Source organism: Glandiceps talaboti, chromosome 3, assembly GCF_964340395.1.
Source record: "Glandiceps talaboti chromosome 3, keGlaTala1.1, whole genome shotgun sequence".
In the NCBI taxonomy this organism is placed as follows: domain Eukaryota; kingdom Metazoa; phylum Hemichordata; class Enteropneusta; family Spengelidae; genus Glandiceps; species Glandiceps talaboti.
The window spans coordinates 10,870,938-10,894,835 of record NC_135551.1 but is presented as its reverse complement, the minus strand read 5'-3'; the positions used below and the strand labels follow the sequence as shown (position 1 = coordinate 10,894,835).

Below are 23,898 nucleotides of genomic sequence, written 5' to 3'. Positions count from 1 at the left end.
ACTCACGATGTGTTTGCAATTTTGGCTACGCAAACAAATTATAACAAGAAGTGACCTGCATTTTCAAATATTAAATTTATGTTGTTTGTTTCTTTGGCAACCAAAGAATAAATAACTTGTTTAAAAACTGTTATATGCTTGTACCATCGGGTACAGGCATGGTTACATTTTATCATTCAACTTAATGGTCAAGTCGTTTATCAAGTGACCGCGTAGAATATTCATGAATTAAGAATACCTCGGTGATGTCTTTACCATATCCTGTTTGAAGCGGTGGAGGCTGCACACCACCGCCCATTGGGAGCGAAGTCGTTAGGAGGTGTGAAGCAAGTAGTGATAACAGTAAAGAATTATCAACTTGTGAGAATTAGCATGTTAATATGTAGTAGAAAAGGCACGAAATAACGACTACAAATGGAACTGACTTGACATAATTTACAACCTGCGTTGCCGACGTTCCCGACTGTCCGGTCAAGGGCATGAGGCTACACTGCTGGTGTCTATAACAATATTGAATAACATGAATAAAGTCAACATAAAAAATTTCCGTCAAGTTCTTGTTTATAATTATTTCAGTATCTTGAATCGACATTTAATATCGAATTACAATACAGAGAGAAATACATATATTTAAGGAGATGTACTACAAAATGAGACTTTTTTGAAAGTCTTGTCAATTTCATGAAATTTGGCATACACGATCTTTGATACATGAATCTTCAAAAAACGATATAAAATATAGGGGTCGCCGTGTCACGTTTCCATGGAAACATGACCAAACTTGGGGCCTTAAATATGTTGAAATTGACAAACTTTAGAAAAATAGAGCAAAATGATGGAAAATACTACCCCATATGCAATGATTTCAAGATATATCAAAGAACAGCTAATAAATTTCAGAAATAATAAAGGTTTAAATGGTTGCCAAGCCAATTTGATACTATAATTGACCAATAACTGTCATTTACAATTTTTACAATTGACAGTCTTTGTTTTTACCACCAATTTTCTGTTAGTCTTGTCATTTCTTTGAAATTTTGTTGAATGAAACTTTGATAAATGAAGATCACTTTGCCAAAATAAAATTGCAATGTTACCATGCTTATTTTCAAAATAAATGAACATTTATATCTGGCACATTGATAATTGATAAGGCTATGGTCAGTTCAAATGAATATCTTTGCTAAAATTGGAGAGCCTAGGGGGTCCTTTTATATCAGCGGTCAAAGGTCACTTTGTCCCCTCCCAATTGTCACCTAGTTTCAATGTTTGGTCTACTGTGGAATCTCAGTAGACAAGGTTAAAGACACGTCGATGCCATACTTTTGCAATATTTCCAAAGCCCCCTAGCTTACTCTCAGATATACAGTCTGAGGCTTATACTGAACATTGTGCATAGGGCATTCCAATGTTATTTTCAATATGTGAAACTGTTCATCATAATGTTACACAATATGCATGATTGCAACTGTTTTCAGCTCCCATATCCTCACACTTCTACACACATCACTCACTTACAAACACAGAACATTACTGAGAGAACAATCTGACTTTTTATTACAAATATAATACTAATATATATCTCTCTACCAATATATCTATACACATTACGTATGTATGGTTTCTAGCAGGTTACAAAAAAGTACATTACAGAGTGTCAAGAATTTGCAATCTCTTTCAACATACTGTTCTTCTATTATAATTGATTTTTAAAACATTTCAAAATTTAGTTGACATGGTTAGTCAAGTATCTATGCCCTTTTATATGACAAACGATCATGCAAACTTGTTCACAATTACCTGAAAAAAATGAAAATAAACAATATTCTTATTACATATCTCATGTTAGACTATTAAAAAAGTTACAAACATTGTTTATGATGCGGTCAGACTTGGTAACTCTTACTGTACCACCACTATCTTCAGAAAATAAATCCCTTAAACTATTGAAACCATCTCTCTGATATGCTAAATGAAGATGTTGATAACACAAACCAGACCCCGCTACTTTCTGAGCCATAGATTTGCTAAGCACTTTGTTATCAACAAGACTAACTAGGGTAGTGTAGTTACACAACTGTTGATGTTTGTAGTGCTGGTGTTGAACTATCCAGTGTGATGTAAAACTGTTTTCTAACAAAGTTGACAGTGATACATTACATGTTTCAATCAACCTCTGTAGCATGATAACATCAGCTGTGGCATTATGTGCATCATATATCTGGCCTACATAATCGTTAGCAAGACTCTCTTGTGAGTAAGAATTTCTACCTGGTAAAATAGATTTAAATAAAGGTAAGCTATCCACAAAACCTGCCACAGTTGTGAGAAATTGGTCAAGTAAAGAGGTATCCTGTAAAGATTTAATTAAATAACGACAATCAAATGAACGACAATTATGACCAACTAAGATGGGATTATGAACATTCTTCAAAAATGCTAAGAACTTTGTCAGACAAGTCTCTTTTGGTACACACTGTACTGGTTGGCCCTTGTAGCACAGTTTTCCTCCTACAATCGTGAGGTGTGTCTTCTCTGATGCAATCTGAGATATGGGTTGCCTGGGTAGGATGTACTCCTCAAACTGGTGCTGATCATACCTTGCTGAAAGCTGGGTTATTTCAGCAGTTGAATCTGCAATACAATGAACACCACATTAGTTCAGTAATAATTGCAGCACAGGTTTGATACGCGTGCTCTCCACTGAACTACATTGGAAGTAATTCTGGGTACATGATAGGGATATATGAAATGTAACATGTTACACATTCCTACATTTCAGTTTTTCAACTTAAATTATCAATAGGTTAAAATTCAATGTTGGGTGACATATTGCTTTAGTGTTTGAGTATTGGTTTTCGACTCTCAAGGTATATTGTGTGAGTGATGTTGTGCTTTGATGTCAAATAAAACATCTGAATTGTGAATTCAATTTTGTACCTACATGTAACAAACGGTTGTATAGTACACATAATTACTGAAACGCATTTTGTCAATCTGCGTATACAAAAAAAAAAACAGTAAAATTAATTAGGGTAGTCAATAACTGTACTCTAAACTTATCAATTTACCAACTCTATTTGGTTATACTTACATTTCAAATGGTACTTTTTCAGTGGCAATAGTCAATTCAACTTTGGCATCCCAACTTTGACTCAGTTTTTAGAAAGTCAGTTCAGTGAAATAAAACAATACATTAAATCAAGGGCAATATCACAATTCATTGCCCATCTTTGGACTAGCAGTCATAACAGTGATATTGATGATACACTCTCCTTACATTCAGGCATCATCAATATTACTGTCATGACCACTATCCCTTGGGCATGCCATAAATCATGATATTACCCTTGCTATCATGTGTTATCATATAACTGTAGTATGAATACTTTTTACTCATGCAGTTATACTTACATGCAGAAGTGGTTTCAATATCAAAGATAACTGGGGTATACTGTCCTAAATCAATTGGTACTTGTGTAGGTGGTTTTATTGGTTCAGGAATTTCTTCATTTTGGTATGATTCTGAAAGCCCAATATCTTGCTGGTATGTAACACCTTCTCTGACCTCTGTGGCAGCAATGCTTTTTGCCCTTTTCTCCTTGTGCTTCAACAAAATAGAGTTATATAAAATTAAGCTGGATGAAAAAGGGATGCATGTACATGCTAATGTGCAGGCAGAGATGTTTTTAAAAAAATCTTTAAATTAGATTTTGGGACTGTATACACATGCATGAAAGCGGTCTGTTGGTACAGGTATATAATTTCTGGGAATATCTCAAAAACAGTGTGAAGAAATGTTTCAAGAGCATATACAAACATGCCATCAGAATAGAATCAGACCTTTGACACACCTGTATACCTACAATAATGTATACAGTCATGTACACACTGGTACTGATACATGTAGAAAGACAGACTCTGTGACATGCCTGTATACACATCACTGTATCAGCAGTGTACCCTCAGCAATGTATACAGTCAATGTGCACACAGGTACTGATACATGTAGAAATATAGACCCTGTGACATGCCTGTATAAACAGGCATGTATGTGACCAAAACTCTGTTACAGCACAACCCTGACCATGCCAGGTTTGCAAACACAGAACTGTACCAAAGAAATGTCACAGGTTCTGCACATGACCTGTTCTTTGGGTGATTGTTTTAATCGATACATACCTTTATTCTTTGCAGCTTTCCTTCTTTTGTCCTTTTCTTTTCTGTGACTTTCTTTGTCTTCCTATCAAGCATACTACCATAAATTTCACAACTTCTACTGGGTGACAGCATATTCTCTTTGTGGACCTGAAAAAGAGCACATTGTTGTTAATAAACAATTTGTAACTTCAAAACCATTATTGAAATAAAAAAGAGGCAGGACATTGGTAGAGATTTAAGTAATTCATCGCTAATGAGAGGCAAATTTCTATAAATATACATCAGATTATACCATTGATTCTGTAGGAAATGGATTTATCAATACAGTGTATGCAATATATGTTGCGATGTCATAACCCCCCCCCCCCCCTACTGTACAAGTATTTATAGGAACATGGAAAGAGATTGTTTAACTGAGAATAGATTAGATAGATTAGATGTAAAGAGCTATACCATAAAATGAATATGAACTTTGGTCATGTTGATCATAATAACAATAATAATCAACTTTATTTAGACTTGATACCTCAAAGGTAAAAGCCTTTTTTGATATCCTGTATAATGATGCTGCTACAACCCTGACTGACATTACAAACCTGACTAACATATGTATGCCCTAAGTTCTTCTGTGCCACAGCAGCAGCAACCCGGTAGTTGAAGCTGGTAGAACCACTGTAGTGCTTTGCCTTTGGTGCCTTTGACGCAATGACCATATTCATACTTTCATTCCCTTGGGATGACCCTATCCTCGCTAGTTCCTTTGCAGTGGCTAAGTAGGTATTCATGACTTTCTCTAGGTCTTCTCTGAGGTCACTACCACTCAAATCCTTACCATATGGAAGACTTTTATGTTTGTAGCTATTTGGATCTGTTAGATATCTACACCATTTCCTATCACACTTCATGTGGTCTCCAAAGGAATGAGGCATTATTGCCTGGAGATTCTTTTTCAACCCCTCTGGGTTGCCATGATTTTGAGTCACAGCATAGTTAAAACATTTCTGAAGGTAGTTAATGACTTTTGTTGACAACTGACAATATCCTTTTTGTTCTTTCAGTTTATAGAGTTTGTTAGCAAATCCCTTCTTGGTATGGTTATTGTCTTTATTTTTCACTATATCTGGCCTGACTTCAGCATGCAATTTAGCTATTGTAGTGGAGTCGTCATCCATTGTTACACTGTCTATTTTCACTACTTCTTCTACTTCTTTAACAGTTTCAACAGCTATACTAGCTTCCATTGCCTTCGCACTTCCTGACCAGTTTCTATGACAATTATGCTGTCTGACTTTCGCTCCATCCCTTGCTGACTCACAGACTCTACATTGCTTACACCTTGTGCTATACGCTAACACTTTGCCTGTTTCCCTGCCTAAGAGTGTTCCATGACCTTTAGAGATACATAAACACATGTACAATGATTTTGGAAGGTAAGTATTGGTAGCAGTGTTGCAAATAAAGTTGGTTTTATGATGAAGATAATTTAATGTCCCATGTAGCCAGATTTTGTATCCTTTATGAGAATAAACTCATCCTAACAATAGCAAAGTATTTGTCAAATTGAAAGATACAATTGACTGACATATTATTTTGTACATTTCTAATCTAAATGTACACGCACATATGAAATACTCACCAGATAAACTTTTATAATCTCGTCCACTGCCTCTCTTTTGCCATCCCCCATCGTATGATACATCAATCCTAAGAAAGAGAGAAGTAAATATGGTGACATATTACAACCAAGCATATAAGTTGGCAAAATGTTTTACTTTATCTAGCCATAATCGACTCCACTGTATTCAAAATCTGAGAACAGTTTAAACCTACTGATATCATACGTGTATTTATACAATTGTATTATACATTGTACTTTGACAATAAGGCTCACTGTGACAATTGAAACGATGATTACATTAATTCTAAAAAAGTGAACTTTCTATTACTTAATATTGCTCATTTATGATATGAACTATGATTCTATGAAGTATTTTTTTACTGCTAAATTGTAAGTCTAACAGCTTGATCAGTTTGGTTGGTTCATGTGTGTATGTGTTTGTGTTTGTGACATTTCAATAACATACCTTGGTTTCTTTGAGGACATCACTTCATCTCTAAGAGCTTGCTGGCAGGATCTTTTTGCTACATGGGTAATAGCTTCCCCAGCTAATTTCTCTTTACGTTTCAGTGTTCGGTTGTGCATTGTTGGTAGTGACATGGAAGAAAACATGGTATTGACATGTGTTTCACCAATACCTGCATTGATCATACCTTGGGGTGATAAAAAGGAGAATACTTACAATCTATATATACACTTGAGAACAAGTAGTTACTTCACTAAAATGAACTTTATTTTTAAATTTGATCAAGCTTTATGTATCAAACTGAAACGGTATGATTTTGTGATTGGAAGTCTATATTTAAATCACAAAGGGTATATTATTATACAATTACAGATATTCCAAGCATATATACAAGAAATATATCAACATAGTCCCAATTAGTCAGAGAGACAACTAAATACAAGTATGTGAAATAGTAACCAAAATAATAGCATTAGACAGTACATCATGTAGGTGGAAAGAATGTGATTCATTTCCTAATCTGTAACTAGTATTTACCCGAAAATAGAGGTCAGATCTCCATGGCATACATATTCACCATTACAACGATTGTAGTTACATCTTATTTTCATCAAAATCAACGATGTCACATACCTGTTGCTATTTTAGTGTTGATATCGAAGGCTGCCATTCCACGCTTCTGTCCGACATTTCGATGGGTTTTGTTTGTGTACACGTTATTATTGGCACCGCAGTTGTGACATTCAACATGTAAAACACTGCCTCCCCGGTACTTAGTTTCGCCAGTACACTTGATGAGACGAAGATGGTTACGACATACTTTACACGAATCTAACTCTTGAGCAAGTACTCCAAGATTGACGACTCTTGCACCTTCATTCCAAGGGACATCCTTGGTGGTCGTTGTTGTCAGCTTGTCTTTATCAGCATTCGTAACATTAGTTGAACTTGCAATCGAGTCCGGATCCAACGGACGGTTTGGATAGTCCCCACTTACTGATTGTACACGCCACCTTTTCACTGTTACTTCTTTTACCTTTAGACGACGTGACAATTCACTCCGTTTCAAAAATTTGCCACTACCGGATTTTAACATCTTAGGTACCGTCGATTGATCGTCTGCAGAACTAAAAAATGGCCGACGCACACGTATATTTTTTTTCAGTCTAGGGGGTTTTATTGCGCACAAACGTATGCGCGACGGAATTCGGCGTACTTTACCTTAACTCGATCGGAATATAAATAGAATACACGGGCTGCGCTGTACAGTGTACCGATTAAATAGCGCCCCCAACGGCCGTAGATTTCACTTCTCTGCCTTGTCGCGCTATCTCGATCATTCGAATCTTGGCAAACGGCCATAAAAATACTGGAATTTGAAAATTAAACCTCCACGGGCTCAGCATTTGCTCAATTTGCTCATTTGCTAAAAAAGAAGGGGTAGGACACTTTTTGTGTTCTTTTTCGTCGTATGCGTGAAATCACCTCGCCCTCGTTCACGGACGCTTTCTGTTTTGGGCAAACTTACAAGTATTTGTTTAATCAGTCAAGTGATGCTGTTACTTTTTCTCCTTCATTCAAAGTGTATATTTTGAAGAGAAACATATATGACGACTAATGTTTATTGAACATTTTTACGTAATTTTATGAAAATAATATAGACCGGAATCAACCGTGTGTTCGAGCCTACCACAACTCTTCGGCACCAAATATTGATTAAAGTAAAATATTACCAATTGTCTTTTTGTTTATAATTATTTCCCTCACAGAAGACTCTGTGGAGTGTACCGATTGAATAGCGCCCTCAACGATCGTAGAATTTACTTCTCTGTCTTATCGCGAGATCGAATGATTCGAATCTTGGAATTTGAAAATTCAACCTCCACGAGCTCAACCGTTGCTTAATTTGCTTAATTTGCTCATTTGCTAAAAAAGAAGGGGTAGGACACTTTGGATTGAAGATTGAAACCACATCACCCTCGTTCACGGACGCTTTCTGTTTCGTGCAAACTTACGAATATTTGTTTACTCAGACAATGTTGTTACGTTTTCTCTTTCATTCAAAGGTATATTTTGAAGAGACACATGTACAGATATGACGACTACTGTTTAATGATTATTTTTACGTAATTTTATGAAAATAATATAGACCGGTATCGACTGTGTGTTCGAGCCTACCGCAACTCTTCGCACCAAATATTGATTAGACCAAGATATTATCAATTATGTTTTTGTTTATTTCCCTCGCAAAAGACGCAACGTTTGGGAGCTTCAGTTCATATAATATGTCGTTTCGGCAATCTGTTGTAATGTCCCGCAAACAATGTACTGCAGCATGCGAAATATATATCTCACCACAAGAGGGCAGCAGGTGGTATCAAGCTTCGAGAGAAAATTCATGGGTCACATCGTCGATTTCAAGCGTACGCGTCCTGATTGGTTTATTCGATGCCGCGTCCTACCCCTCTGTATTAAGGAATACCTTTGAGCTCGAGCACGCCAAGCAGCGGAGTGCGTCAGCTGTCGCGAGCGCACTAAGCGTCGATTTTGCATCATGTATATCCGTATACTTTCTTTTTCTTTATTCTTTTTTGGAGTCTTCCATATTTATATAAACTTTTTCTGCTATTATTAAAAATGTTTTTTTTTTTTTTAAAGACCAGAAAGTGTACAGGTACTGTATATAATATTAATTTGTAATCATTCCATTTCTGGCCTTATACCCAAACTAACAAATTAAATGTGTGTAGACGTGTATAATGAGTTTATTAAAATATACTATAAATAAAGAAGTAAGTATGTAAGACTCATAGCTAACTTGGGCCTTTATTACCTGTATATATCATTATCATTTTCGGATTTCACCAGAATTATTGCCCCATACCCCTGGTCCGATCAGCCCAAATGTCGCGATCTACTGTTTTCATAAAACAGCCGTAGCGTTAGCATATGTACTTGGCTGTGATCATGAGGCAACCATCTACCTGCCAAATATCTAGGCTGACGATGCGGCTGTTTTATGAAAACAGTAGATCGCGGCACTCGGGCTGATCAGTCGGTCGGGGATGTCGGCAACGTAGCGCAAGTTGTCATCAGCTGACAATATTACAAAAGACAACAATAAGTCATGCATATTTATGAACGTCACGAAAATGAAACAAAGGACACTAAACTTAACTTGAATGAAATCTCCACTATTATGATATTAATATTAGTACCTATTGTCTTGCTATTGCAATAAAATATATTCATTTCTCTATCAAACTAGGTATCTGGCGACATGCATAAACAGCGTCATGTCTGCACCCAAACACAGTAATTACAAATTCATGACAATGCGATCATATCAATTTCAAGATTGCAGTTTCATGTCTACCATTTACTTAACAGATAACTCTAGTTAGCGATCACGTAGGCTTGACATAATTTAAAAAATGTATTGTGTAATTGTTTGTTTTCTGTGTACGTAATCTTGCAACAGGTTCCATTGGGAGAACAGTGCTAATGCACTGAAATGGTGTCTGTATATTATGAAAGAATAAATAAATAAGTAGCTATAGGCAGTGTGCCATTTGAATGCCGTATCATGTTTACCCATAATTCATAGGTACCTCTACACATTTCGGTCAATGCACACTGACGGATTTCCACTCGGATGTAAGACATCGAGTTATAGTGGTCTAAGCCGTTTGTTGGATTGAATCAAGATGGTGGCAGCCTTATATTTAGGTTTCCCTCGAATGTTTTCAGCCGTTACCAAACGTTTATTGAAATACAACATGATTAATTCTTCTCAATTATTATTGCGAAAAATGTCCGGAGAAATATATATAGAGAATGAAGGAGCAAACGCCAGAGTTGTTTTTAAAGATGGTGTCCATTTTGATGTCGGCCACGATTTTGATAAATACAGTAAGTATGAAGTTTTTCAACTATTTATCAAGAATTATTACGGACATGAAACACGCCGCTTCATGATCACTCGATTTCTATCAAAGTAGGGAATGTCGAAAATCTAACATTTACAGTGCTGAATTGAATGATCAACTTGTGCAACATATTTAAGGTTAACTTTAGCAAAAACATTTTGGTATCGCTCTAGAAACCAGTTCTGTCAGAGAAGAGGTTGTCGCAATTGTTACTGTCATGTTTTAGGTATTTGAAGACAAGGATTGTCCCATATCGACTCTCTCACAGTCCAATGGATTCTCGTAATTGTCACTATGTGATATTAACATTTGTATAAATTTAACACAAAGTTCTGACGTTTTTGGATAAATTAGGACAATACGGGGAGGGGGGGGGGGGATTGACAATACTAGTTTTTTGAAAATGGAATGAGTAATTGTTATTTTTTCCGTTCATCATCACTAGACAAACCGCAACTATGGAACTTACCACGGTTACTGATGGAAAATATAAGGAATTTGGGATTCCTTGATGGTCGTTTTCTAGGTGGAAAACGTATTCGTGAAGAAGTTAAATGTCGTTTATACGCATCAATTTCATCAACCGAAGATCTATTTTCAGCCAATTATTACGACATGTTGACACACAGACCAAACACACCGGTAGTTATGCAGTTTGCCCTGAGTTCACTCGGAAAGACAGCCATGGGTATCCGCGGAGAACTTCGTCGCCTAGGTGACAATGAGCTCCTAGCCAGACAAAATTATACATTTGTGTTTCTTCGTTCTGATACAAAACAACTTCTGATTTTCCCTGATTGGTATTTGAAAAGGTTTTGCCCTCTTGTCAAGGGGCCTGGTCCTGATGTTATGATTCCCCATCGAGAAAAGCCAAAGGAGGTGTTCACATATACCACCAAGGTCCTTCCAAGTGACACGATATTATACTTGAGATATGACAGTCAATTAAAGTTCCTCAGTGATTGTGCATATTTTGCAACTAAATCTGGAGCTTTGAAAAATGTCAGTGGTGACTTCAGAAAGAATCGGGTGAGAAAGATTTTAGCGTTGTATGTCGATAAAGCTGCAATAGGTAATGATCTCAACGTGGAGGTCTGGGAAGATCACCAGCAATCGGATATGCTGTGTTTCACGATCACTCAAAAGGGAAATGATATCAGTCAATTTAGAGTATACATGCATTCTTAGTACTTCGTTGTGTCAACTGTTATCAAATTCAAAAGGCTAGCATTACATTCCTGGCTACAGGAATCTTTCGTTGTGCATAGCACTACTGGTACAAGGCTAATTCTAACTTCTTGTACGTGGTGAAGTTTTACTTTGTTGAATTTCCATGTGGACTTGAGGTTTGAGGGATAAACGTTATATAAGGTAACAACATTTTCTACATTTGAAGAGTGAAAAATATGTTGACAAACTACTCGTTATATTCTTGTTTTTGGATACAGACATGATAAAGAATTGATTGAAAATATGTTGACATGTGTGCATATTTAACTATACCTGTATTCAGTTTTATATTGTAATTCTAGAATTTTGTTTAATCAGTAGAGATTGAGATCTGGAAACTTATTATATGGCATATACAATAAACGCTAATGGAGAACTGGGAGTCGAGTTAGATTTGAGATTCCGTGATTCATGATAAGGCTGTGGTTCTGACCCGGTTTCTGCAAAGCCTACATATTGCATAAACACACTTTAGAGATATTGACATAGAGAGAGAGAGAGAGAGAGAGAGAGAGAGAGAGAGAGAGAGAGAGAGAGAGAGAGAGAGAGAGAGAGAGAGAGAGAGAGAGAGAGCAAACGTCTATGTTCATAATACTGAGATCTAGTCTCAACTTTGACAACAGCAATAAACATTTCGTACATACATTAATTATAAGACACATGTCATATAAAACCTGTTGATGTAGCTATTAGTTTTAATAAGTTATTTGAAAAATTTCATATAATTCGGTAAGTGTTTAATATAGTTTTCTGGTATAGTGTTTAATTGTCACAAGTCATAATTAATTACTTTAAGGCAATATCTTGATCTTGAGCATTCAAACTTCCAATCTGAGGTACATTGGTACACACACACACACACACACACACACACACACACACACACACACACATATATATATATATATATATATATTATAACAGAGTGCATTTGTCCTACAAAGCTTGTTCAGGTAGCTATCTTAATGGTTCATTTGCATAAATAAATGATGTTCGGGAATTAGTCCAATCGTAATTATGAATGCTTCGAATTTCATATAGTTTGATGTAATTAATTTACCAATCAAGGGGTATATCATGTTTAATAGCTATAGTTAATAATTTTGCATTCCATCAATTGTCGTGTATCAATACCCCAATCTCACTTCGATTTCCCAAATTCAGTATTTTATAACATATCCATGTGTCTCCATCTGTATTTCTATCCATGGAGTTGTATAGAAAACTCAATAAATGCAAGGACAGTAGTCTCATATTATGTACTCAGGCCATCGGTACTAATTCATAGGGATCGATGGTAAGGAAAGAGTTAAGAGAATGAAGTATCTGTCTGAAAACCAACATTACGCAATAAAATTTGAACGTAAATATCTTCCTGTGTGCCTGTTGAATTGAAATTTAGACTACCTTTGTTTAAGTAAATAAACTATGTGATGTAAAATATACCCTGCAAAACATGAACTGTGCCAACCGATGACATTATCGCCAACCTAACATCAGTAGCCAATCATATTGCCAGTACCGAAAACACCCCTGAACTGGGATTCTGTGGGTAGAGTGTATAGTTCAGAATTTTGCATTCCATCAATTGATGTGTGCATGAAGACAGACCTAAACGGGGACGAAAGGCATTCCGTTTGCATTTGGTTTTAGATGCGTCATCAGACACATATACTCACACTGGAAAGAAATAGCGATAAGGTAAAAAATTGTTTATTTTGCTTTCTTGAATGTCATTGGATACAGCGTTAACTAGAAACATTAACACCAAGTCTTTGCTCGTTTTTTGTGCTTTTAATAACAGAATCCTCCACAATCACCGTTATGGAGAAGGTGAACATGCATTTCCAAAGAAATTCAACACCAAGTCAGATATAGTTACAAATACCTCTTAATGGCAACGTTGTTATTTTCGTCTGAGTTCTTCCATTAGGACAATTCGTATAATTACCTCAGGTGGTTGAGAAAACAACACTGACACCACATGCAGCAGCTCCAATGTCTAATAATGAAGTTTGTCTTAACCTTTGCAACAAAATCTACCACCCCTTGGAAAATGTCAGAGTACAGTGTCTTTGACTTAGTACCTAAATTTTGTACATTACCAATAAAAAAAAAGGATTGTCTAAAATATGATATCGTGATATTAAAGCAAATAATTACATTTGGTGGGATACAACTTCCGAGTATAGTCAGCTACGTTTTGCTCTTGTCAACATCGGTCGAAATTAGAACAAGATAATTAAACCTGTTCACCAAGAAAATGTTATTTGTAACTCTGTAACTTAAAATACTCACTGTATGTAATACATTAACTCATCTATATAAGGAACAAAGCATCGCACCTTTGCTAAATAGTGGTGGGTCAAGTACAACTCACCACTGCCAGATTACGTGTCGATGCTTCCATTCGTCACTGATCGTCATTGCACGTCCCGATCCCTGGACACATTTTCTGTCCTCTGCCGAAGCTGTATATTTGCTAGCTATATGTAATTCAGACAGGTTATGAAAGAGTCTCTCCCCTGCTCCTTGCGTACGAGCTGTCAACGCCGATGCACACTTGTCTTCACTCTCAACTGCAGCCATTAGAACATGGTTGAGCATTGGATTCAAAGGTGCACATATCTTCTTTGTGTTTCAGAGGTTCAACACTTAAGGTTGCTTGTTTCACTCAGGTGTGAGCAATGTTTAATCCTGTTTTGTCGTCGTTGGAGACTAAACATGTCTTCGTGTAAATAAAACCTCAAATAAATACCACAGTATTTTATAGAAATTATGAAACTGTATATAAGGTAATTTCAAATTCATTGTTGAGAGTTGTTGATGTAGCTGGTAGTGTTAATGAGTCATTTGCATCATTGTTAATTAGGCTCTATCTTCAGAATGGAAGTTTAAAAATGTCTTGTAATTTGATACACCTATTATTAACAATAAAATGTTTGATATAGTTTTATGGTGTAATGCTCTTAATGGTTCATTTACATATGTAATGATTTTCGATAATTATGCAATAACGTATGTATGTATGAATGACTTGAATTTCATACAGTTTGATATAATTGTTTTGAAAATTAATTAAGGGCATATCATGTATAATAACTAGAGTTGTGAATTGTGTATAAAGAACAATTTATGCAACTACTATATGGAATTTGTAATTCTGATGAGGATCGTCGACTTAGACAGATCGAAAGCTCAGAGCTAAAAACTTATTCAATCTGACTAACGATGGGGTTCTGCTTATAGGAGTTTACTGCTTGTGTGTTATAATCTTTGTAATCTAAACAGAGACGAAATGTATTCAGTTTACTTTTGCTTTTAGTTACGTCATCAGCCACACATATGCTTACAAATTCTACTAGTATGTCAGCATGAAACCTTGTCGTCAGGCTCACTGATCTTGATAGTTCATTGAATAGCTTTGGCTCGCTTCTGGGAAAGAGATGTAACAGTAATGTTGGTTTGTATGTGGCGCTTTCCCAATTTGTGTTCAAGGCGCTTTACAATTATTACCACTGGCACGGATTTATAACGGTACAACGGCATTTTACTTCTTCCTCAGCTCCCAGGGAAGCATATACAATCCATTGCAGCCTCTATCAGCGCTTAGGATTAAAGAATTCACATTGCAACCTCTATCCTACCAGGTCTCCAATTATACAGGTGGGTTGACTGAGGCGCAATCGTGGTTCACATCTTGCCCAAGGACTTCAACCATTCAGAAACAAATTGCAGCGACGGGGGTCGAACCTCCAATCTGCGGATTTAAATTTAAAGCCGGCCACTCTAACTGTTCGCCGATCATGACTCTATCTATCTATCTGTCTGTCTGTCTGTCTGTCTGTCTGTCTGTCTGTCTGTCTAAAATATGTCATGTTATAACACCGAATACATAAGTTTGATGAGATACAACTCATATGGCTATAGTCTACAACTGCGATTTGCCCTATTAAACTAATACATGTACTACAAAAAAATATAACGAGAAATTCAAGCCTGTTCTCTAAGGAGAAAGCGATATTCTGTAACTTTAAACTTTACATTGTATGTGATAGAATAACGCCTATATACAATTAAGCATGATGACAGCTTTGCCAAAAGTACTTGGTCTAGCACGACTCAGGAGAGTCGGGTTTAATTATTGACGATATATGCATTCGTCACTCCCTGTTGGTTAAGTACGAACTGATCCCTGGGCACATTACTTTTCTATCCTCACCTTTCAGAGTTTACCTCGCTCGATTGTAGTCGTTAGATAACGCTGTCTTTATAGTTTACAGGGTTTGATTATCATGGCAGCAATTTTAGGTTTAGTTTTGCCTCGATGTCGTTCAGCTGTTGGCAGTCATTTATTGAAATTGAATATGAATTGTGTGCAGTTCTCATTGCGAAAAATGTCAGGAGAAATACACATAGAGAACCAAGGAGCAAATGCTAGAGTAGTATTCAAAGATGGTGCTCCTTTTGATACCCTCAACGACTTCGATGTATACAGTAAGTATGAAATCTTTTCTGTAATGTCAGATGCCGATATGGTGGATTTTTTTTTAGTTTACCAATAACTACATATATTTTGTCGACAGAAGAAATACATGTAACTGTGTCGAGAGATAGATATCGATGTGATGTTGAAATTACCGCGTATGTCATTATGGACTGTGCCCTCATTATAGTTAATTATTTGTAAGTTATTGCCACACCAACATGACACATATTCCCATGTCAAAACCTTGGCCTTGAATTATGAACTTTGTTTATCGCACTCAGGTCATTGTCATTAGGCTGTTTTAATTTATTGTTTAATTCTAAATCATGACTCCTGGCAGTTATTGGCAAGGACATCGAATTAACTCTTTTAGGTTCCCCGTCGTGAGTCCCATTAAACCTAAGATTGAATAATCAATTCATGCTACATATTGATTTTTTAACAAAGATGAATTGTGCCTTGACATTAGTATGAGTATTGTCATATCAATACTATATACAGTATTGTTATTTTTATTGAACAGTTATTGCTACTGTCAGTGTAATAGTAGTCTATTTGTAGACGAGGATGTTCATGTCAGAATAAACTCTGTCACAGTCCAGATGATTTATTTTACTGATTGAACTGGTTTAAAAATCAAGTGTACAGAAAATTTCAGAAATGTATGAATCAAATTTCTACTTTTTTATTTACAAAATAACCTTAATTTATAATAGACAAGCTGCACCTATGGAACGTACCACGACTAATAGCTGGAGTTCTGAGGGATACATCATTCGTTGATGGGCGTTATCTAGATGTAAATCGTCTTCGAAGAGACGTTGGAGATCAGTTATTCACATTTTATTTGTCACACGAAGATACATTTTCCACTAGCTTTTACAACATGTTCAAACACAAACCACTAACACCGGTAGTTATGCAGTTTGCCTTGAGTTCACTCGGAATGACAACAGTTGGCATGCGTGGAGAACTTCGTCGCCTAGATGATAATGAACTTCTGGCCAGACAAGATCTGAAGATTATGGTATTACGCTTTGATACAAAAAAACCACTAACTTTTCCAGATTGGTATTTGCAAAAATTTCGCCCTCTTGTCAGGGGACCTGGTCCTGCAGTCGTGATTCCTCATCGAGGTAAACCAAAAGAGGTGTTCAAGTACGCCACAAAAGTTCTTCCAAGTGACACGCGGTTTTACCTACGATATGACAGTCAATTAAAATACGTCAGTGACTGTGCATATTTTGCCATTGAATCTGGAGCTTTGACAAATTACACTGGTGACTTCAGAAATTACAGAGTGGAGAAGATTGCATCGACGTATTTTGCTCAAGCTAGTATACATGATGAAGTTGTCGTAGAGGTTTGGGAAGATCAGCTGCAATCAAATAAGTTGTGTTTCACGATTACTAAAGAGGGAGACGATATCAGTCACTTTGCAATATACATGCATTCTTAATACTTCATTCTGTATACTAGTTGTTTGAAATTTCAAAGGTAGCATTAATTTGTTTGGCACCAGTCAACTCTCTTTTTGTAGCACCTGTTTTGCAAGAGAGGCTAGTATCATTAGTTGTATTTTTCTATTCTTTTTGTAGTTTTTCAGATTTTTCTGTACAGTTTGTTGTTCACTTGAGTGACAAAAGGCCTCAATTAAGGTAACGAAACGTTACATCTTCACTGAATAACTGATTTTAAAGCGTTGTGACCAACTGTCCACAGTGTTTGGATTATTTAAAGGCTGATATGCTGAAATATCTTAATCTTTCGTCAATGATATCGGCATTCTCGATACTCCAAATTATGCTAAACATGTTCAAATGTCCATTCAATTTGTAATAGTTAAAGTCAATAGCTATCCTACGTCGGACGCGTCCAAGAAATAGGCGAAGTGGACTTAACCCTTCTTCCATACGACAGCGAACGATGGCTATTTTAGCTGTTGTCATTAAATAGTTGCAGAGTTGATATCTTGGACGATCCGGTTTTGGTCCAAGTGGCATTCCCAGGATGTACCAGTTAAATGGGATTGAGTCTTTAGTCAAAATTGTCGAGATTAGTTCATTTACTTTCTTGTGCAGTGGCAATAGTATCGGGCAGTCTAAAAATAGATGTTCTAGGTTTTCTCTATCACCACAGTGTTAGCACTCTGCATTGATACTAAGCTTACTGAGATACAAATAGTGTTTTGTTGCCAAGCAACCATGTATTGATCGCCACTGTAGATCGCCATCACGTCTGCTGAGTGGATCGCGATATACACTTTCGAACCTTGGTCTTATGGTGGTCGGTATTGATAAAATATCATGCCAAGGTGTCGGTAGTCTGTCAGCATGTTTGATGTCGAATATCTTCTTACAAAACAGGTGGTAAATGTCTTTTTGGCACAGTTTGTTGAAGTACACCTGTTCTGAGTCCCCGTCTTCTTTGTATGAAATGTTGAAGTGGTACAACGAGGGATTGCCTACTTCGACGTCATTTTGACTGAAAAAATGATCAATTTGTTGAGTCCATTTTGTTGGTATTGACTTCCAAATCAATTGTATTGCCTTTTCAAGCAGTCTTAAGGAATATACGTGAACATTGTCTTGTATTTCTAAACAAGTTTTTTTTGCGTTTTCCGTCAAGTTTAATAAGATCTCTAATCGACACGACTTTACCGTCAATAAAGTGTTGTAAAAAGAGAGGCTTTTGTTGTACGGCATGAAGTATAAGTGGATTGAGAAATAGTGGTTCAGAAAGAATATCTGTCAATGTCACGGGATCCCCACTCCGCTCTGGAGAAAGAGATTTCCATGTATGTATGGTCTGTTGATAGAAGGGAGGGAGATTGTCAAAAGTTATAGATGGTAGAAGGTCCAAAAGGAATACTCTAGTTCCATAACGAAGGTCAGCGATTTTTCCAAGGAAATATTCAGAGTAGTTTCGCATGGGATGACTAGAGTCGTAGTATCAAATTTTACGTATGTACATCATGCGAAAAGTTTCAATTTTACTTTGTACGTGAACCAGGCCTTGTCCGCCATGTCGAATAGGCATGTATAATTGTTCATGTGGGAGCCAATGGCGCCCTTGCCAAAAGAAATTAACGAAGAGTGTCTGTATACAATTGATCAGGTTTTGAGGTGGTCGAAGGCAGAGTAATTTATGACAAAGTTTTGAGACTGCTAGTTGGTTGATAATAAGTGTTCTTCCCCTGTAAGACAGAACACTTGCATATGGTCGCCACCTTTTCAAAGTACTTTCAACTGTTTCTACTAGGTTTTCTCAGTTTTTGTCAGAGTAAGTAATGTCGTTTCCTAGGTAAACACCTAACACTTTTAAGCCACTACTGTTCCAGTCTAGGCCAAGTGGGCGGCCCTGTCTGTTCTGCCATTTGCCAGACCAAAGCCCTTTTGATTTTTGAAAGTTTACCTTAGCGTTTGAAGCACTTTGGTAAACGCCTAGCCAGTGGGTAAGACCTGTAAAGTCGTTTTCACGTGTTATAAAAATATTGATGTCATCCGCATAGGCCGAAAGGAAACTTTTTTTAGTTTCTGAACAGGGTACCATGAAACCATGTTGTGCACCCACCGCTGCTGCGTATTTTCTGCAGCAGAGGTTCAATACATAAAGTGTATAGTTGCCCTGACAACGGACAACCTTGTCTGATACCACGGCCAAATTTGAAAGGTTTTGTTAAGTCGTGATTTATTTTGAGGATACTTTCAGCATCACAGTAAATCATACTAATGTAACTTATAAAAAACTCACCGAATCCAAATGCTTTTAGGGTACGCTGTAAGTAGTAGTGGTGAACACGATCAAAGGCTTTCTCTTGATCGAGTGAGACAATAGCCAGTGGAAGATGGTTCTCATTGGCGTACGTTAAGGTGTCTCGTACAAGATGTATGTTATCGAAAATTGATCTATTGGGAATACAGTATGTTTGGTCACAGTGTATAACATCTTTGAGTGCAAATTTTAGTCGGAAGGAAAGAGTTTTAGTAAGAATTTTGTAGTCAGTGCAAAGTAGGGAGACTGGTCTCCAATTGTTGAGGAGACCGTTATCCCCCTTTTTGGGTAAGAGTGTAATCAGTGCCCGGCGGCATGATAGAGATAATCGCCCGGTATTTAGTGAATCCAGAAAGACTTCATGGTAGTCTTGGCCGAGAACATTCCAGAAGGTTTTGTAAAATTCTGATGGGAGGCCATCTATGCCGGGTGCTTTATTGTTGCGCAATGCGGGAACTGACTTGGACAATTCGTCGAATGTGATTGGTTGGTCGAGATCAAATTTATTTTCCTCACTTAATTGTGGTAAATCTTTCAAAATTGTTTCAACTTTTTCAATGTTAATTTCTTCAGGTGAATAGAGATTTTTATAGAAATCTCTCGCAATCGTTCTTATACTTGAGGGATCTTCGGTTATGTTACCGTCTGATATTTTAAGATGTGTTATCATTTTCCTAGCACTCCTACGTCTCTCAAGATCGAAAAAGAATCTTGTAGATTTGTCATTTTCGTTAACATGTTGGAAGCGAGAGCGTACCCACGCACCTCTATCTTCCGCTTTCAAAAGTCCGTTAAGTTCTGTTTTTTTTATTCAAACTCTGTGGAGTTTATGTCGCCTGATGACAAATTATTTTCCAGGTTGGTGAGGTCTTTTATTAGGTTTTGCTTCGTCTGTCGTTGGTGTCTGTGTCTGTCTATACTACATTGCTGAGTCAACAGTTTTATTTGAAGTTTTCCGGAGTCCCACCGATTTTGTAAATTGTGGAAATCGGTCTTTTTATCTGTCCATCCTTGCCAAAATTCAGTTATGATTTCCTTATAGACTTCATCCTCTAAGAGGGAGGTATTTAGAGCCCAATTAGCACTTTTATGTTTGATGTTGTTCTGACTTATACATATTTTAACTATATTATGATCTGAAAAAGTCACAGGAATGATCACAGCGGATTGTACTCTATTTGTAATGTGTTTGCTTACATAGAGACGATCAAGTCGTGCATGTCCGTTAGGTCCATGCCAAGTATAATTTTGGTCATTTTCATGGTGTTGTCTCCAACAGTCTGTCAGTTTGTATCTTTTAAGAAGTCGTGACAGAAAATTTGAAGATTGTGTGTGAGGTTCATGGTGACTATGTCGGTCGATATTTGCTTGTAATGTACAGTTAAAATCCCCACCCAGAACAATTGGATCCGGGGAGGATTGTAACGAGTGAAGCAGTCTTTTTAAGTGTTTAAATGCAACAAGACGGTCTTGACCATCATTGGCGCATAAATATTTATGAAGTGATAATTGAAATCATTCACTTTTGCATGAACGTGAAGAAGACGTCCAGGAATGGGGTCTGCCTTGTGCAGGATATCAACCTTTGTTTTTGGAGGGAACATGATTGCAACTCCTCCTGACTGAGTAGTAAGATGTGAGAACTCAATGTTTCCACGCCATAATATTCTCCATGTCGCTTCGTCACGTTCCAGAGAGTGGGTTTCTTGTAGAAAGACACAGTTGCAGTCATACCCTGTTTTTAGATTTTCTAGAATAGTAAAGCGTTTTAGAGCATCTCTACAACCACGTGTATTACTGGTGAGAATTGAGAGACAAGTCATAAGGAGTAGGAGTAGAAAACACAGTTTGGTGCGATATCCCATGAAAGATTGAGAGTTTATGAGTTGAGACATTAGAAGGAAGAACTTAGACCTCTACTTTTCAAATCGTTTCTCAGTTTTTCCATTAGTTTACTAATTCTCTGTTTTAGTGATTTACTTGTAGATGACTGTACTTTGATTGACAAAGCTTGTAACAGTTTATCAAAGTCCGGGCAGAAAATTCTGCATCGTTTAACATGATTTTTGTAACTTTTAATGTTGTTGAGAAAGACGTCTATTTTTTCTTGTGATGGAATTTCGTCGCATTGAGAGTGTGGCAAGATTTTGCGCAGCCGATGCGTTGTTTTGTGATAAATTTTCATCGCTTTCGTCGGAGTTGCTATCGAGTTCCGTATCACTTGTACATGTATTTGTTTTTTGTGTGATAGGGAGGTCATGTTCATCCGAGGTATCGGCGTCGTCGTCGGCGTCGTCGTCGTTTTTTGTTTTGTGTCTGTGGTGCTCGGTTTGTTCAGTTTCGCTTTTGTTTGGAGTTTTTTGTGAATCGTCTGTAAACTTAAGCCGAACCATTCCTTTACTGCTGGTGACAGATGTTTCGGGTAGTTCGATAGCGTTTTCATATTCGATAACGTCGATAACGTCTTCGTATTCGCTTTCAGAGTCAGATAATGCCACGCACTTATTTTTCGAAGTGATATTTAGATCTTCGTCACTGTCCCGATCAACATTGTCAATTGTTCGTTTTGTCGACTCTTACACCTGTGAATGTTGTTGTGTGGGCATTGGAACATCTGTTTCAATTGTAGAGTTGGTAGAGAGGGGTTCACTGTGATTGGTGTTTATGTTTATGTGATTTGTGTCATTGTCGATTGTCGTGTCGTGTCGTGTGTTTCAGCACTATCGGTGGAAAAATTTCTTTTTTCCGTTTTCATTTGGGATAATTTGTTCATTTGTTGTTTTCTGGTTGTTGTCGTCGTTGTTATCAGTTAGGTCATCAGGGGAAGAGCAACGTGTTACACTTCCGTCATCATCCCCATCACAAGTGGTATCATTGTTGTTGTCATTTGCGTTTTCAGTGGGTTGGGTTTGGTCGTCTTTTTGAACTGTTTCATTGATTTTGTTCTGTGGGCAGTTTTTTCGAACGTGACCCTTTCCTTTACATTGAAAACATGTCAGTTCATCAGTAGAGATGTACACGGTGTATTGTTTCCCTTTGTGATATACACGAATAACGCCGTCGAAGTTTTTAAACATTGGGTGAAGGATAATGTACACCTGCCTTCGAAAAGATTTGACGTGTTTTAGGTCCTGTCTACGGCATCCAAGTGATATAAATCTGAAAGTATGTTCTAGGACTTTACCATATTCTCCAAGCTTTTCAGAGAGGAGTGCATTAGAAATAAAAGGTGGAAAATTGGATATGATAACTTTTGTAGCCGGCTGAACCATTGGGCTTGGTTGTGTAAAGAAGTCCTTTACATTGTCCCCTTGTACACATGCTTCGTTGACTTGCTTAGCAGTGCTCACAAAAACAACAACAGCTTTGTTCATTCTAGAGGCTGCAAGAACAGCACTTGGACCTAATGGACTGGCGGGCGGGCGGGCGGGCGGGCGGGCGGGCGGGCGGGAGGGAGGGAGGGAGGGAGGGAGAGAGAGAGGGAGAGAGAGAGAGAGAGAGAGAGAGAGAGAGAGAGAGAGAGAGAGAGAGAGAGAGAGAGAGAGAGAGAGAGAGAGAGAGAGAGAGAGAGAGAGAGAGAGAGAGAGACCTTTCCCGCTTGCCTTACGTTTTACATTATTACCCCTGACACGAATCTATGGCTAACAACGACCCTTTACTTACTCAACTCCCTGGCAGCATAAAATTCACTGCAGCTTTTTTTATTGTTGGATTAAAGTATTCAGATTTCAACATCTATCCTATCCATTGTTTACTTGTTTGTTTGTATGTATTTGTAAACAAAACTAACTGAGCCTGAGCACCCTGTGATCTGCCTCGTTTATTGGCACATAACACCCCGAACTCGTTGACTATCTATTATTTACCTATTGCCAAACCTAGTAACATTGACCGATGATAGCAAAAGAATCTATCGTGGGCCCTGGTAAAGTTCATCCAGCTGATACGTCATGTGTATAACATTTAATGCGGTTGTCAAAGTGAGACTATATATCAGTAACATGAATATAGACGTTTGCTCTCTCTCTCTCTCTCTCTCTCTCTCTCTCTCTCTCTCTCTCTCTCTCTCTCTCTCTCTCTCTCTCTCTCTCTCTCTCTCTCTCTCTCTGTCTCTCTCTCTCTGTCTCTCTCTCTCTCTGTCTCTCTCTCTCTCTCTCTCTCTCTCTCTCTCAAATATTTCAAAACATGGGTGAAAATGCTGTCAGACGTGAAAAGGGACATGAGTCTCAGT

At 37.3% G+C, this 23,898-nt stretch overlaps 2 protein-coding genes across 2 annotated transcripts; both read right to left on the bottom strand.

Moving 5' to 3' along the window:
* Positions 1-1,587: 1,587 nt before the first annotated feature.
* Positions 1,588-4,341, bottom strand: LOC144432924 (uncharacterized). The gene is made up of 3 exons (XM_078121231.1): positions 4,183-4,341; positions 3,415-3,607; positions 1,588-2,634 (listed from the first exon to the last, which is right to left on the bottom strand). Exons 1-3 carry the CDS (start codon positions 4,291-4,293, stop codon positions 1,841-1,843), a joined length of 1,098 nt encoding a protein of 365 aa, XP_077977357.1. The 5' UTR covers positions 4,294-4,341; the 3' UTR covers positions 1,588-1,840.
* Positions 4,342-4,688: 347 nt separating this feature from the next.
* Positions 4,689-7,341, bottom strand: LOC144433031 (uncharacterized). Its single transcript, XM_078121344.1, has 4 exons — positions 6,879-7,341; positions 6,246-6,432; positions 5,798-5,865; positions 4,689-5,551 (listed from the first exon to the last, which is right to left on the bottom strand). Exons 1-4 carry the CDS (start codon positions 7,339-7,341, stop codon positions 4,689-4,691), a joined length of 1,581 nt encoding a protein of 526 aa, XP_077977470.1.
* Positions 7,342-23,898: the final 16,557 nt, after the last annotated feature.

Bases quoted from the DNA above. Each gene is read 5' to 3' on its own strand.
- LOC144433031 (XM_078121344.1), bottom strand. From the start codon at position 7,341: ATGTTAAAATCCGGTAGTGGCAAATTTTTGAAACGGAGTGAATTGTCA. The intron at 5,866-6,245 runs GTATGTTATTGA...TCTCTTTCTTAG, and splicing joins ATGTCCTCAAAGAAACCAAG to GATTGATGTATCATACGATG. The intron at 5,552-5,797 runs GTGAGTATTTCA...GTATCTCTAAAG, and splicing joins AGATTATAAAAGTTTATCTG to GTCATGGAACACTCTTAGGC.
- LOC144432924 (XM_078121231.1), bottom strand. From the start codon at position 4,293: ATGCTGTCACCCAGTAGAAGTTGTGAAATTTATGGTAGTATGCTTGAT. The intron at 3,608-4,182 runs GTATGTATCGAT...ATTTTGTTGAAG, and splicing joins GAAAGCTGCAAAGAATAAAG to CACAAGGAGAAAAGGGCAAA. The intron at 2,635-3,414 runs GTAAGTATAACT...ATTGTATTGCAG, and splicing joins TATTGAAACCACTTCTGCAT to ATTCAACTGCTGAAATAACC.